This window comes from Bicyclus anynana, chromosome 12 (genome assembly GCF_947172395.1).
Source record: "Bicyclus anynana chromosome 12, ilBicAnyn1.1, whole genome shotgun sequence".
Classification (NCBI taxonomy): Eukaryota; Metazoa; Arthropoda; class Insecta; order Lepidoptera; family Nymphalidae; genus Bicyclus; species Bicyclus anynana.
The window spans coordinates 12,643,252-12,657,148 of record NC_069094.1 but is presented as its reverse complement, the minus strand read 5'-3'; the positions used below and the strand labels follow the sequence as shown (position 1 = coordinate 12,657,148).

The following is a 13,897-nucleotide window of genomic DNA, read 5'->3' as shown; positions in this document are numbered from 1 at the left end:
CGACTAGCTGAGCTACGTCAGTGACTTTAGCTCGTCTGCGGATCTCCTCATTTCTAATTCTTGGTATAACACTTACAGCGTTGCTATTGACAGCAAAATAATTGAGTTTCTAATTTTTTTTTTTTGTTGTATATGCAATCTCTTGACGATTACCTACACTTGATGGTAATCAGTGATCGCTGAACTGGTTCGTTGATTGTTAGCTGTAAATTTCTACCTACTGGTTTGGGTTTGATTCCTGGATAAAATACAGAATCAAACATAATCATCGTAAACCCATAGCTCCAAATAAATGCTCTAAAAGGTAGCTCTAAATGCCATTTTCTTTAAAAACCCTCATTTAATTAGAATAATCATGAGAATTTTGCTTCGATAACTTAAAATATACATTTGGTTGTTTTCTTTACCAGCCTGTAACGTGATGCTATTCGGCGCCGAGGGTGTCTACACACTGCGGAACCACGGTGTAACTGGGAACTGCTCGCTCATAGCCGTCTCTCCAGCTACAGTGCGTGTACTGGACCTTAACGTGGGACAGTCGGCGAAAAGAGGCGCTCTACTCGACATTGAAACAGGCACTATTCACCATGTAAGTGTCTTCATCATCATCATTATTATCAACCTATAATAAAGAACTAGTCTCTATACACGAGAGGGAGGGATTTGATCCACCACGCTACTTCAATGCGGGTTGGCAGGCTTAGACTGTTCACAAAGACTGATGGCTTAACGTGCTCTCCGAGACATGGGTGTAACACCACCATTTTCCCAACTTTTATTTATTACTGAAAATTTCTTAGAAGAAAGAAAAGCACTTCGTAACACTATTATTTCGTAGAACGAATAGCTTTGTGATCCGAAGCCACATACGTTTATTACAGACCTGGATTAGCTAATAAGCATAGGGCACCCCATCTAGAAGACAAGATGAAAATTTTAGCAATTTCAAAATCCGCGCTTTTTAAATTGACGTTTACGTTCGGGTCGGTCGGAGACTTACGAATAGGGGGCCCATAGAGAATCATTGCTTAGGGCATCAAGTTACCTTAATTCGGCACTGCACTGTTCTAACGAGACAGTGTTCTGCCAGTCGGTTTCAATACTTCACGTATTCAGGGGACATCCGTGGTATCCGCCCGCTGTTGTGTTGCACAGATTAAAATCCGAGGCACATCCGAGATATTCTCATGGATGACAGTGAAACATCGGGTGACGGAAGACGGATCTAATGCGTGAGCACCCAAATAGTTTTATGTCTTCGGAACGTATTTCCACAGACTCGGATCAAATGCAGTGTGTAACCGCCCTAAGCTGTATTTAATAATTGCTTATGATTTTAATGACTTATACATTTTTAGATTAATTTTTGCTTCGATATAGATAGGTATACGGTTTTGACGGCCTCCGTGGCGCAGTGGTATGCGCGGTGGATTTACAAGACAGAGGTCCTGGGTTCGATGCCCGGTTGGGCAGATTGAGATTTTCTTAATTGGTCCAGGTCTGGCTGGTGGGAGGCTTCGGCCGTGGCCACCCTACCGGCAAAGACGTACCGCCAAGCGATTTAGCGTTCCGGTACGAAGCCGTGTAGAAACCGAAAGGGGTTTGGATTTTCATCGTCATCCTAACAAGTTAGCCCGCTTCCATCTTAGATGCATCATCACTTACCATCAGGTGAGATTGTAGTCAAGGGCTAACTTGTAAAGAATAAAAAAAAAATAAAAGGTATCTAAACTTCATTCTTAATAAATGTTAGATTAAGTACTAGCTCGTAAGTTATTTGACCTGCGGTTGTCGTAATAAAATAGTTTACGAGTCACGAGAGAGGAGCAAGGGAAGGCCGTTCAACTCAAGTTACAAATCTACTTAAACGACGTATATTTATAAACCGTAGACAATGAAATATAAGAAAAATTCCAATAGTGATTAAAAAATAAGGTAAAAAATAAGTACCATTTACGACAACAATTAATACGACACCGGCTTAGCACCGTCTTCGAACTGATCAGCAGGTAGAACATAATATTATGATGTTATTTTTCACTTTTTAGTTTATTAGACGTACGTCTTGTCTGGAAGTCGGTTGGGTTTTTTGTAATTAAAATTTTTAGTACTTACTAAAGTATCTAATAAGTATTTGATTAGAAGAGTTAGTACTTACTAGTTAATAAATATTCAATACTTATAGACCTTAGAACTTATAGAACTTCTCGAACTTTATTTTATGAAGACTTACAAATTCTGTCCATGTTCGTAACTTTTTTAATATGAAGACCTTTTATTAATTCCGAGAACGTACTTTTATATTCATATGCATTACCTACTCTGAAGTATATTTTTTTTTAGAAAATCAATTCCATATTTTTTCTAAATGCTCGTTCGCATTTGTTTAGGTTTTTAAAGTTTTTCATTTAATTCATAAAAAATGTTAAAAAATGGTAAAAATATAAATCAATGGATTTTTTCTAAAAAACTCTTACTAGGAAACTGAAATTTTGAAATTAGTGTTTTAAACACATGCCTCGGTGATCAAAAACAGAAATTAATAATATGTCGGACTCATAGTCCGGTCAAATTAAACCAAAAAATAAAAGTAAAGTTACTTAAATTTCCACCAAGCTGAAAATCGGTATGTTTAAATTAACCGAATTATCATAAAAATATTCAAGAGGTTAACCTTAATATATAAATGCAAAAGGTGATTCATAACGAAATCTCAAAAATCGCTTGACGTACGTACTAATATTCTAAATGCGAAAGTAAGTCTATCTTTCTGTCTGTTACTTTTCACGGCAAAGCTACTAAAAAGTTTTGCATTAATTTTGGTTTAAAATTATAATGGAGCTTGGTCCGGCACATTTTCAATTCCTCGTAAATCCCTTCCTTGCTCAATTTTTCGTAATAAAATGTTGATCTCGGAAAAATCGTTTTTTTAAATCCCACACACCATGCCTGTGGGATTTAAAAAAAAAACTGAATATCGTTTCGTAATCGTAAATGTAGTTTCAGGCGTCCGCCTGTTTTTCATTACGTTACACACTTTTTTTAGTTTTTCTTCATCGTAGTAGAAAGCTCTAGTCCGTTATTAAAAATTTTATATGAAAGTAACGGTTTAGCGGTCCACGACGAAAACAAATATTGGAAGGGAGGTTTATTACAGAAAAATATTGATGTCTAACAGACTTGTATTCTAGGTATATATTGTGTAAGGCCTATCTAAATACTTAATTCCTTTTCTACAATGTAAAAAGAAACATATAAACATTGGCTAATTGACTATTTAAAAAATATGTTGAAGGTTCCATGATCATGATTCGTTATGACCAGCTGCTAAGCCTGTGTACTAATTACTGATCATGAGATGGAATCGATTCCTGACTAGGACCATATGTAGGCTATATCGTTATTGTAGGGTATTTTTTTTTATTCAAGACAAACTCAACCGGCCCAGTGTACCACGGAGAATTGTACCGTACCGCCTAACCATTCTCTTTAATACCTGTCAACGCCGCAATGTAACTCAAGGCAAGAATTGCGTGCTAATTATGGCAAGCATTTACTTTATCGCATCATATCTTTATCTACCTGCGAATATGTTTTAAATTGTCATTTAGTTGTGTTCCATCTTCCATTACAAAGTAATACACGTATTCAATATCAAAAGGCTTTTTAATTAACAAAACCACGAAGATCAAGTCCGACAGCAAACATTTTGGCGACCGTGACAGGACAACAAACAATACCAGATTCAAAATCAAAACATTATCATCGTAAGCGCAGTATTGAGTATCATAAGTTTCCGCTCCAAAACATTATTGTACGAGAGAGTGCTTTTCCTTTAGTGGGGTGCTCAAGGTTTTTAACTAGGCTAGGGTATACCTACAAATTTTTAAACATACTACTACTTGTACTATATAGGTTCGCAATTGAGTCCTTATTTTAGACAGTGCATTTATTATTTTAATCTATGTAGTGAATGAAGTACACGCCACTTCTTTCCTTAAGGGTGATGAGTTTATCAAAAATATACCAATATCGCTTTAATTACTTTTTAATGGAGATTTAAGCGAGCTTACGCTTGCATTAATTAAGGCGTATTTTTTTTGCGCAGTGCTCAAAGAGGGGCTTAACCGACCACGTTGATATTGGAGGCGCAAGCGGCCTGGACCATACCAAAATGGAGATATACGACAGCATATGCGGGCTCGACTCTACTGAAGGTAACGATATATATCCATTATTCATTCTTACTTATATTATAAACTAGCGGACGCCCCCGATTTCACCCACGAGAAATTTAGTTTTCCATAAAGCCCGCTGGATTGCCTGGATGTCCTGTATTTTTCCGGAATGAAAAGTATGACCTTAAGTCATAGTAATTAAAAGTAAGACCTCTATGTTGCTTAATAACTTCTTCTATCTTTCAGTGAAAGTCCTATTTGAATCGGTTCAGATTATCCCGGACAAAAAGGCAATACTCTAAAAAAGTTCATTTGTGTTTTAGTATCGTGTAAATAATATGCACTTGAGAAACTACAGGTATCTTGAATTCACGGAGAAACACTTCAATTTTTTTAATATGTATTGATGTTAAAGCAAATCCGTTTGTCTGTTACCTTTTCACGGCAAAACCGCTGAACCGATTTACATTAATTTTTGTACAGTTATAAATATGACTTTGGAGCAGTACATAAATCCACTTTTTATCCTGGAAAAAATGCATGGTTCCTGCGAGATTTGTGACAAACAGAAATTCACGCGAGCGGAATCGCAGGCGTCCGCTAGTTTCAATAAATGTTTTTGAAGACGTTCTGTAATTTTGTATTAACTCTATCGCTGACTAATGGGCCTCATTAGAAGGCTCACAGTCACTCAGCGGGCGATGGAGCGAGCTATGCTTGGAGTTTCTCTGCGTAATCGAATCAGACATGAGGAGATCCGCAGAGGAACCAAAGTCACTGCCATAGCTCAACGAGTCGCGAAGCTGAAGTGGCAATGGGCAGGCCACATAGTTCGAAGAGCCCATGGAGGTCCATGCAAGAGGCCTATGTCCAGCATGGTCGTCTATCGGCTGATAAGGTATCAACAAAAATTCAAATTGAAAAGTATATTTCTGCAAAACGGTATTTTCCCCAAAAAGGAACAAACAAAATATCAAATTAACTTATACAAAATGCTGAATGTTCAACAATAAATCGTATTATTTATTAGCAAAAGAATATTTTGTATAATAAAAAAATATGATAATATTACTAAATGCTTCAAACCTTTGCGACGAATTCCTTTTGACAAGATTAGTATCCACCTAATACTGAAGCATTAAGGAAATAGGATCTCCTTGTCATCTCAATGATATCAAAGGAATAAGATTGATTACATAGACGGGATAAAAGAGTGAAGTGACCGTAAGCAGCTATTTGAGGATCAAATATCTATTGTGTCCTTTCTATCTTCTTTTCATTTAACGGTAACTTGGATAGGGTGATTTTAAGTTATTTATTTATTTATAGCATTCATGCACTTATATACTAAAACACAGGTAGTCTCAATGTTAATCGCATGGTTGTTACATGAGACCCTGTCAGGGCAAAGCTAATTCTGCTAATATTATAAACGCGAAAGTTTGTATGGATGTTTGGATGTTTGTTACTCTTTAACGCCGCTACTACTGAAGCGATTTGGCTAAAATTTGGAAAGGAAATGGATTTTACTCTGGATTAACACATAGGCTACTTTTTATCCCGAAATAAATTATGGTTTCCCGAGATTTGCAAAAACTGATGATTTTAATGATATGAATGTTTGTTACTCTTTCACGCCTTGACTACTTAACCGAATTAGCTGAAATTTGGTATTGAGATATATTATAGCATGGATTAACACATAGGCTACTTTTTATTCCGCAAAAATCCATGGTTCCCGAGGGATTTGTAAAAACTAAATTCCACGCGGACGAAGTCGCGTAAAATATATTACGGCGAATTTTCTTTGAAAAATTAATTGACGGATCAAGCCAATGACCCACCTAACAGTAGCTACGTAAGTAGTTAAACGTTCCCTATTAACAGAGCAGAATGATGTCCTAAGGAAAACTGCCCTGTGGCCTTTAATCTTAGACTCAGTGCCTTTACATCGGCAATTTTGCAAAAATTACATTCAATTAAAATAGACAACAATTGAATTAAATGCATCATTGTGTCGGTACCGCCTTCAAATTGATAATAATCATCATCATCATCATCATCACCATCATCATCATCATCATCATCATCATCATCATCATCATCATCATCATCATCATCATCATCATCATCAAACAGTAGTAGTAACAAACAGTAGAAAAAAAACATATAGGTACCTCCTTTTTTTGAATTCGGTGTAAAAGAGCTTAGTTAGCTTGACGCTAAAGTCGTGGTCTTGAAAATAATAATTTATTTACTCGAGAATTTCACCTCTAAGTAACTTCAATTTTCTTAGAAGCTGATATTTGCTGCTCAGAAAATTTTCACGATGACGCGATAAAAGGAATGAATTTTCCACCGAATATTCTCTAAACTAAGCAATGAAATTACTAAATGTCTATTAGGCATAATCGGCAGAAGCCTCACAATAAATTGAATACTTGATTATAAAATTTCCTATCTATCTTTTATATTTTTCCAGAATTGATTGTTTTGCAAAACTGGTTTCTGAGGGATTATAACATTACACTAATATTATAAAGGCTTAAGTTTGTGTGTAAGTCTGAAAGTGTGTAAGTGTGTAAGTATGTTTGTTCCTCTTTTACGCTGAAGCGATTTGGCTGAAATTTGGATTGGAAATAGATTTTAACCTGGATTAACACTTAGGCTACTTTTTATCTTGGAAAAATCCATAGTTCGAGCGGGATTTGTGAAAAACTGAATTCCACGCGGACAAGGTCGTGGGTAGTATACTATAATTGATTAAGTTAGTAACTTTAAAGTCTCTTGATTGACTAAAATTCGTAAATTGATACTCTGTCATCATCATCATCATTATTAACCCATATCCGGCTCACTACTGATCTCGAGTCTCCTCTCAGAATGAGAGGGGTTCGGCCAATACCACCACCACGCTGGCCCAATGCGGATTGGCAAACTTCACGATGTTTCCTCACGATGTATCCTTCACCGTTTTGAGACATGTGATATTTAATTTCTTAAAAAGTTGGAGGTCTCCGGACCGGATTTGAACCCACACCCTCCGAAATCGGAGGCAGAGGTCATATCCACTGGGCTATCACGGCTCATACTCTGTAATAGTATGATATTAATCTGTAAACGTGGTTATTCCTGGTATAAGTATTTCTTCACCAATTAGATAAATGCGAACAGAAAAAAAACAATGCTAGTTATAATATAATGGTAATATAACAGGTATTGAATTGAAGCAGACCAATTAAAATTTTGTAAAATAGACCTTTTTTCGCGAACTGGAAATGCTAATTTTAAACTTATCTATGAAATAGGTCCGGTAACACGAATAACTTCGAACTTTTACCTGATTAAAATTACGGAAGAAACTTTGTAATTAAATTTAAAGTAAACATAAAATTTCGCCTCAACACGAAATTCTATTCGAAACTCTAAATCATGGAGAAGAATATTTTAGTAAAAATTCTAATAAATGTTCATTCAGTATTCTCAAGGCTAAAGTTTCGACTAACAACGTTGAAACGGTGAGCGTGGCACTTTGTAAACGGAATTGTTAATTAAGCGACTTCACAACGTGTTGGATCGCCTGATGTCGGGTATACAAACAAACTCTTTGGATCAGCATCGCAACTGTATGGAGATTATGAAGTTGGCGAAGCTTACGAACGAACGCAGCTTGATTGTACTGACTCGTAGAGGAAACATTGTGAATAAAATTTGCATTTTAAATGCAGAATAATACCTACTAGTGTTAAGCACAAAAGCATGCTACTAATGAGCAGTTGCTACTTATTAGCATGTGTATCGCAACATTGCTATTAATTAGCTTGCTTATTTCGAGCTAGCTCAAGAATCAATGTGTCGTGCGATTTATGAGCATGCTACTTGCTGCGCGGGTGGAAGGGGGCGTGCTTTTAGCGAGTCTGAATAGGTTTGCATATTGAGTATGCTAGTCGATCAGGCTATTCTGTATTCTCTTCACCTTCTAACACGATACTATAGACAGAGAGCGATAGATAAAAATTTGCATGTGTAATTGAAATGTTTGCTTTGGGCATGCTTATTCAGGAGCACACTTAAAAATAGTATGCTTATTGCTAGCAAATGTAAACTGATGATAAGCATGCTTGTATGGAGCATACTTAATAGCTCGTTTTTAGCATGCTATTTTAGAGCATCTGTTACAGTAGCTTTATGTTAGTTAGACAAAATAAATTCATGAAAATCGGTTTAGTAATTTTTAAATTTAAAATTGGAATACTGTATTTTGAGCTTTGACTGTCATCTTTTGAGCAATATACATAACTAATAGATCATCAATTTGAAAAGCCTTTCAAAACCAAATAATTTACCTTCATTATCTCAAGGTATCTAGTATTTACATATTCAAAATACAAATATACATTTAATTAAAATATGAAGAGCATCAAATTTGTTTACTATGCTCGTTGGAATTTCAGCTACGGAAATTTATGTAATATCACGTACATTTGAATGATTATGTTGATTGCCAAATTGTTTGCGCGTAAACATAGTCATGCACTACGTAGGTAGCAGTGGCGAAGGTTGAAATTTTGTCAAAGGTAATCCAAAATTTAAAATTACCAATATTCCCATTAGGAGTGGTTACGACAATAGTCCAACGGGGCAGGGATCGAACCACCACCCCTCGGTGATGAGTACGACCGCTTTACCGTAGAGCTATTTAGAAATTAATTAATTTGCTATTTTGCGCGTAAACTTTATATCCAAGTGACAATGGCTGACCAAAACCATCTACTTACGATACACTCCAAAACAGGAGCATTATCATATGTTGAATGTTAGATTGCAAAGTCAACACATAGCTACAAACTTTGTACCTAGGTCACAATGCTGTTATCAGCTATGCACGGGATATGTTTGGTTAAAGGCTGGGTGTGTTAAGACATTATATCTGTTGTTATATGCAGTATATAAATTTACATTATTAAAATCAACTGTCTTAGTACCCATAACACAAGCTGCGCTTACTTTTGAGCTAGATAGTGATTTATGCTTTGTTTAAGTAGGTATATTTATCTATACTAATATTATAAAGAGGTAAAGTTTGTAAGTTTGTAAGTTTGTCACATTTTTTAAATGGGGTAATCTTAGGAACTACTGGTCCGATTTTAAAAATTCTTTCACCTGTAGAATGCTACATTATCGGGGAGTGCTATAGGCTATATTTTATTTTGGTATCATATATATTAGCCGAGTTATCACAGTTTTTGTCATACAGGTCGGACTGAAAATCCTCTTAAACAGACTTATTCGCATGCGCTGCCTTAACTATTATGTAAAATTTAAATTAATGTATGGAGACTTTATGTATCTTTAAAAGTTCTACAAAAAAGTCCGCGACACCATATATTTATATTCTATATATTAGCAGATATAGTACCTTTTGTGTTTTAAAAATTATTAATTTTATGTACTTAGGTTTACGTCATTATTTATACAACTAAACTTTAATCCTTATTAAAATAAACTATTTAATAATCACAAGGATATTATGGAGATAAGATTTGCCCTTTACAGTATGTTAATTACTTAAATAGTTTCGGAGATAATACAAAATTTCTAAAAGACGCAGAAATTCCGCTATATGACGCCCGGCGCTTTCATTTCCGGCGCTTTCATTTCCCGGTAGTTCCCGTTTCCGTGTGAATATGGGGATCAAACATAGCCTATGACACTCGCAAATAACGTAGCTTTCTATTGGTAAAACAATTTTCCAAATCGGTCCAGTAGATACAGAGATTACCTCCTACAACCACACGAACTTTACCTCTTTATATTATTAGCATAGAAGTCTCTATTTCTCTTGGTCATACCACCACTCTCGAAGGACTGGACCGATTTTGCTAAGGGTAGGAGTCAGATAGAGAAATTACAGGGTAGGGTAGGGTACGGGTAGGGAAGCGTTGGGGTAGTGTAGGGGTAGGGTAGGTTTAGGGCCGGGTTTAGGGTAGTGGTAGGGTAGGGGTAGAGGTATGGTAGTGGTAGGGTAGAGGTACGGGTAGGATAGGGAAGTGGTAGGGTAGGGGTAGGATAGGCGTGAGATAGGGGTACGGGTGGGATAGGGGTAGGAAAGGGATAGGGTACGGGGAGGGTAGGGGTACCGGATGGGGGTAGGGGTAGGATGGGGGTAGGTAAGGTAGGGGTAGGGTAGGGGTAGGTTTGGGGTAGGGTAGGGGTAGGGTGGGGGTAGGGGTAGGGTAGGGTTGGGGTAGGGTAGGGGTAGGGTAGGGTAGGGGCAGTAGTAAAGTTGACATCGAAATTTACGCGGACGAAGTCGCGGGCTTCCGCTAGTTTATTTATAATATGAGCTGCTGATGAGTTGACGTCATGAACAGAGAAATGCTATCGTGAGGAAGGAAAATGCTTAGTTCGATAGTCTACGGCTTTGTTCTAATCGCTGCGTTAAGTGTCGGCGGTTTTGTAATATTATGTTAAAATTCACCAGCTGTGCCGACATTAGCCACTCTGTGTGCTTCAGGATTTTACGTACCTACAAACTAAAACTAAAGTGTTATTTATAGTCTACTTAATTCTCCTCAAGGCTACGTTAAAAAGGATTAAGTTTTTATCATTTCATCATTAACAACCCATATTCGGCTCACTGCTGAGCTCGAGCCTCCTCTCAGAATAAGAGGGGTTAGGCCAATAGTGCCAAACAGCATTGGGCCAGCGCCCAATGCTGTTTGGCAGACTTCACATTCGCAGATAATTAAGAAAAGTCTTTAGTATGTAGGTTTACTCACGATGTTTTTCCTTCACCGTTTGAAACACGTGATATTTAATTTCTTAAAATGCACACAACTGAAAAGTTGGTATTGCATGCCCCGGACCGAATTCGAACGTATACCCTCCGGAATCGGAGGCAGAGGTCATATCCACTGGGCTATCATGGCTATGTGTTTCTATTTGATGCAGTCAATAATGCCAAAAACTTAAAAAAAACTTACACTCATGTTGGCTATAAAGTTTACGTATTTAAAGCGTATTTTTGCGACACTTCCTATACCTCTTCTCAAACCAGCTCAGTTATAGTATTAGGTACTTAGTTACGTTTTCACGAATAACTAACTTAGGTTACTAGCTACTAAGGTTACTAGCCGTGCCTTGCGATGTTACCCGCGAAAAATAAACATTTAATTTTTCCGGGATAAAAAGTACCCTATGCATTAATCCAGGCTTTAACCTATCTCAATTTCAAATTTCAGCAATTCGGTTAAGCAGTCACGACGTGAAAGAGTAACAAAATTCAAACTATCATAATATATCATGAATTTTTCAGGATAAAAGTAGCCTATGTGTTAATCTAGGGTATAATCTACCAAGGTTTTAAATTTCAACCAAATTGATTCATAGTTGCAGCGTTGTAAAGTAACAAACATACAATCTTTCGCGTTTATAATAGATAGAATATATTCTTTATTGTGTATAAAAAACAAACATAAAACAATATTCATCAAGTAACAAAATAATTAGGTAGAAATATGCACAAAGGCGGTCTTATCGCTAATAGCGATCTTCTCCAGAAAACCCACAATGGAAGAATCAAGTAGATAAAAGAAAACGGATAGTGCTATAATAAATAATAAATAAACTCCGTTTTTTCAGCATACCGTCCAGCTTTCATCGCCTGCGAGGATACAGTAGTTCGGCTCGTGTCCAGCGGCAATTACCAGAACTCTATCACCCTGGGCTTCGAACCTCTACCCCTGGAGCATTACGAGCATGCCGATCTCATCTGTGGCCTCAATGATATGTAAGACCACCACTCGCAATTGGACGTCGCTTCCCGCCCACGGTATTGATGTCTAGACTAATTAACGATGTTAATTAAGTTTATAACACGTTCACTACTGTTTTAACAAAGTAGGTATTGTAGGTACTAACGCGAATAGAATTCTGCGGTTTAGAGTAAGTTGAAAGAAAAAGAATACGTTTTTTAATTAATTTTCTCTGGTATAAAATATACAGAAATGGAGTTAATTTAGTAGCTTATAGCTATATTTTTTAAAATTATTTTTGATGTGAAACATCTATATCCGCACGTAAACCAATTTCTGGCGTGGCGACGCATGCCGTGGCGACGCGTCGCCACTCTATATGATGGTATATATTATATACAGTCTGCAGTAGTGTTTACGGTGTGGCGACGCGTCGCCATGCGCAATTAACTCTGCGATTCTCTCCTACTCGATCCGGTGTTAAGCCATCTCTCTCGCTACACTGAGCTGAATACAGTGTTGTTTAACTTTTACAAAATAATTTAGATGTTTCACATCTGCCAGGCGTCCCGTGGTGTTTTGTATTGGTTTTAAAGCTAATTTCAGTTTGTATTTATTTAATGTTTCTGTTAACTACTGAGAAACAGTGAAACTTCTTAGGTACTAAAAAATAAACTGGATTACTTATGTTTTGGGTGTAGATCTAAATTTTAAGTAACTTAATAAAAATATATTGAAAAATGTTACATTTATCTGTGTAATAGTAAAATGTATTCTCCTAAAGTATAACCTTTTATCTATATTTAATAAGAACTTCCTATATCTAGTCAATCGATGTATGAATAACCGAGTTACAAACACGTTTATTATTTCCACCCCATTATTATAATTTGTTACTGTTAAAATCAAAAGGCAAAAGTTGTTTCGACAGTTTTTTCGATATTTTTTTATAAATAAACATAAAAAAAATTAAATAACTTATTATATTTTAAGTAAGTATACCTACCTACCAGAGGCGAAGAGAGTATGGATATAAGAGAAACCATATCCTAAGGTATGAATTTCCTTTTCTTTGGCCTACCTTCGACAATATTCCAACCTTCGCCACTGATACCTTACCTTTTTAACATTCAATTCATAGACATTGTGGGAGCGCCCCCAGGAGATAGTTCAGCCTCTGAGTGTCAAATTTAAACTCTATGCGTTTAAGATTCGACACTCAGCGGGTGAATTCACCTGGGGCTGCCACTGCAATGTCTATGAATTCTACTGTAAAAGTGTGGGTAGTTCTTCAAAAAAACAGCAAAAAATTTTTTTTGTTTAGTAACACGACATACCTATTGGATTTGGACTAGATAATTTGTACAGATTGTAAAATGAATGAATTTGTAACAACGGGTGTCGTGTCTACCATTCAAAAACCAAAATGCTGTCGGAAATTTTCATTCTGATAGAACACGATTAATATAGTTATATACTCTCCTAATTTTGTTTCTATATATTATTATGAATGTTATAAATCCAATGTGTGTAAATATTATTATCTTTAAATTATATTTGTGTTTTATTTTCCCCAAATATCTTAAGTATAGTAGATAGCTATAACTACTTATAGTTGTATTCCTAGGTAACTGTTTGTCTCTGGATGTAGGAACAATATACTTAAGTCGTTGAGTAGATGGTGTTAAGAATTATTAGTGTCTAAACTAACAATTCATGTTTCCGATACTTAGATATATATATGAGTAGTTCTGTTGAAGATTGATTAAGCATATGTTTAGTTATTTAAGCAATATATACTTTGATATTAGAGTAAGATACTTTGATCTAGCAGAATACCAATTTGACTGTAAATAGCTTACGTACACTTTAACTTACATTCTTTAGCTATAAGTTGTCAATAAACGTTTATATTATTTGGCTTTTACTACCCTTAGCTATAAGTTAATACATTATGTTATT

The 13,897-nt window shown here is 36.1% G+C and overlaps 1 protein-coding gene across 1 annotated transcript in view; it reads left to right on the top strand.

Moving 5' to 3' along the window:
* The window catches only part of LOC112053576 (corticotropin-releasing factor-binding protein), a 43,285-nt gene extending 29,771 nt beyond the window's left edge, over positions 1-13,514 (top strand). Inside the window, exons 5-7 of the mRNA XM_024093035.2 lie at positions 411-589; positions 4,109-4,217; positions 11,823-13,514. Of these exons, the coding sequence (XP_023948803.1) occupies positions 411-589; positions 4,109-4,217; positions 11,823-11,974 (440 nt within the window). The 3' untranslated portion in view covers positions 11,975-13,514. The remainder of the gene's footprint in view (positions 1-410; positions 590-4,108; positions 4,218-11,822) is intronic.
* The last annotated feature ends 383 nt before the right edge of the window (positions 13,515-13,897 follow it).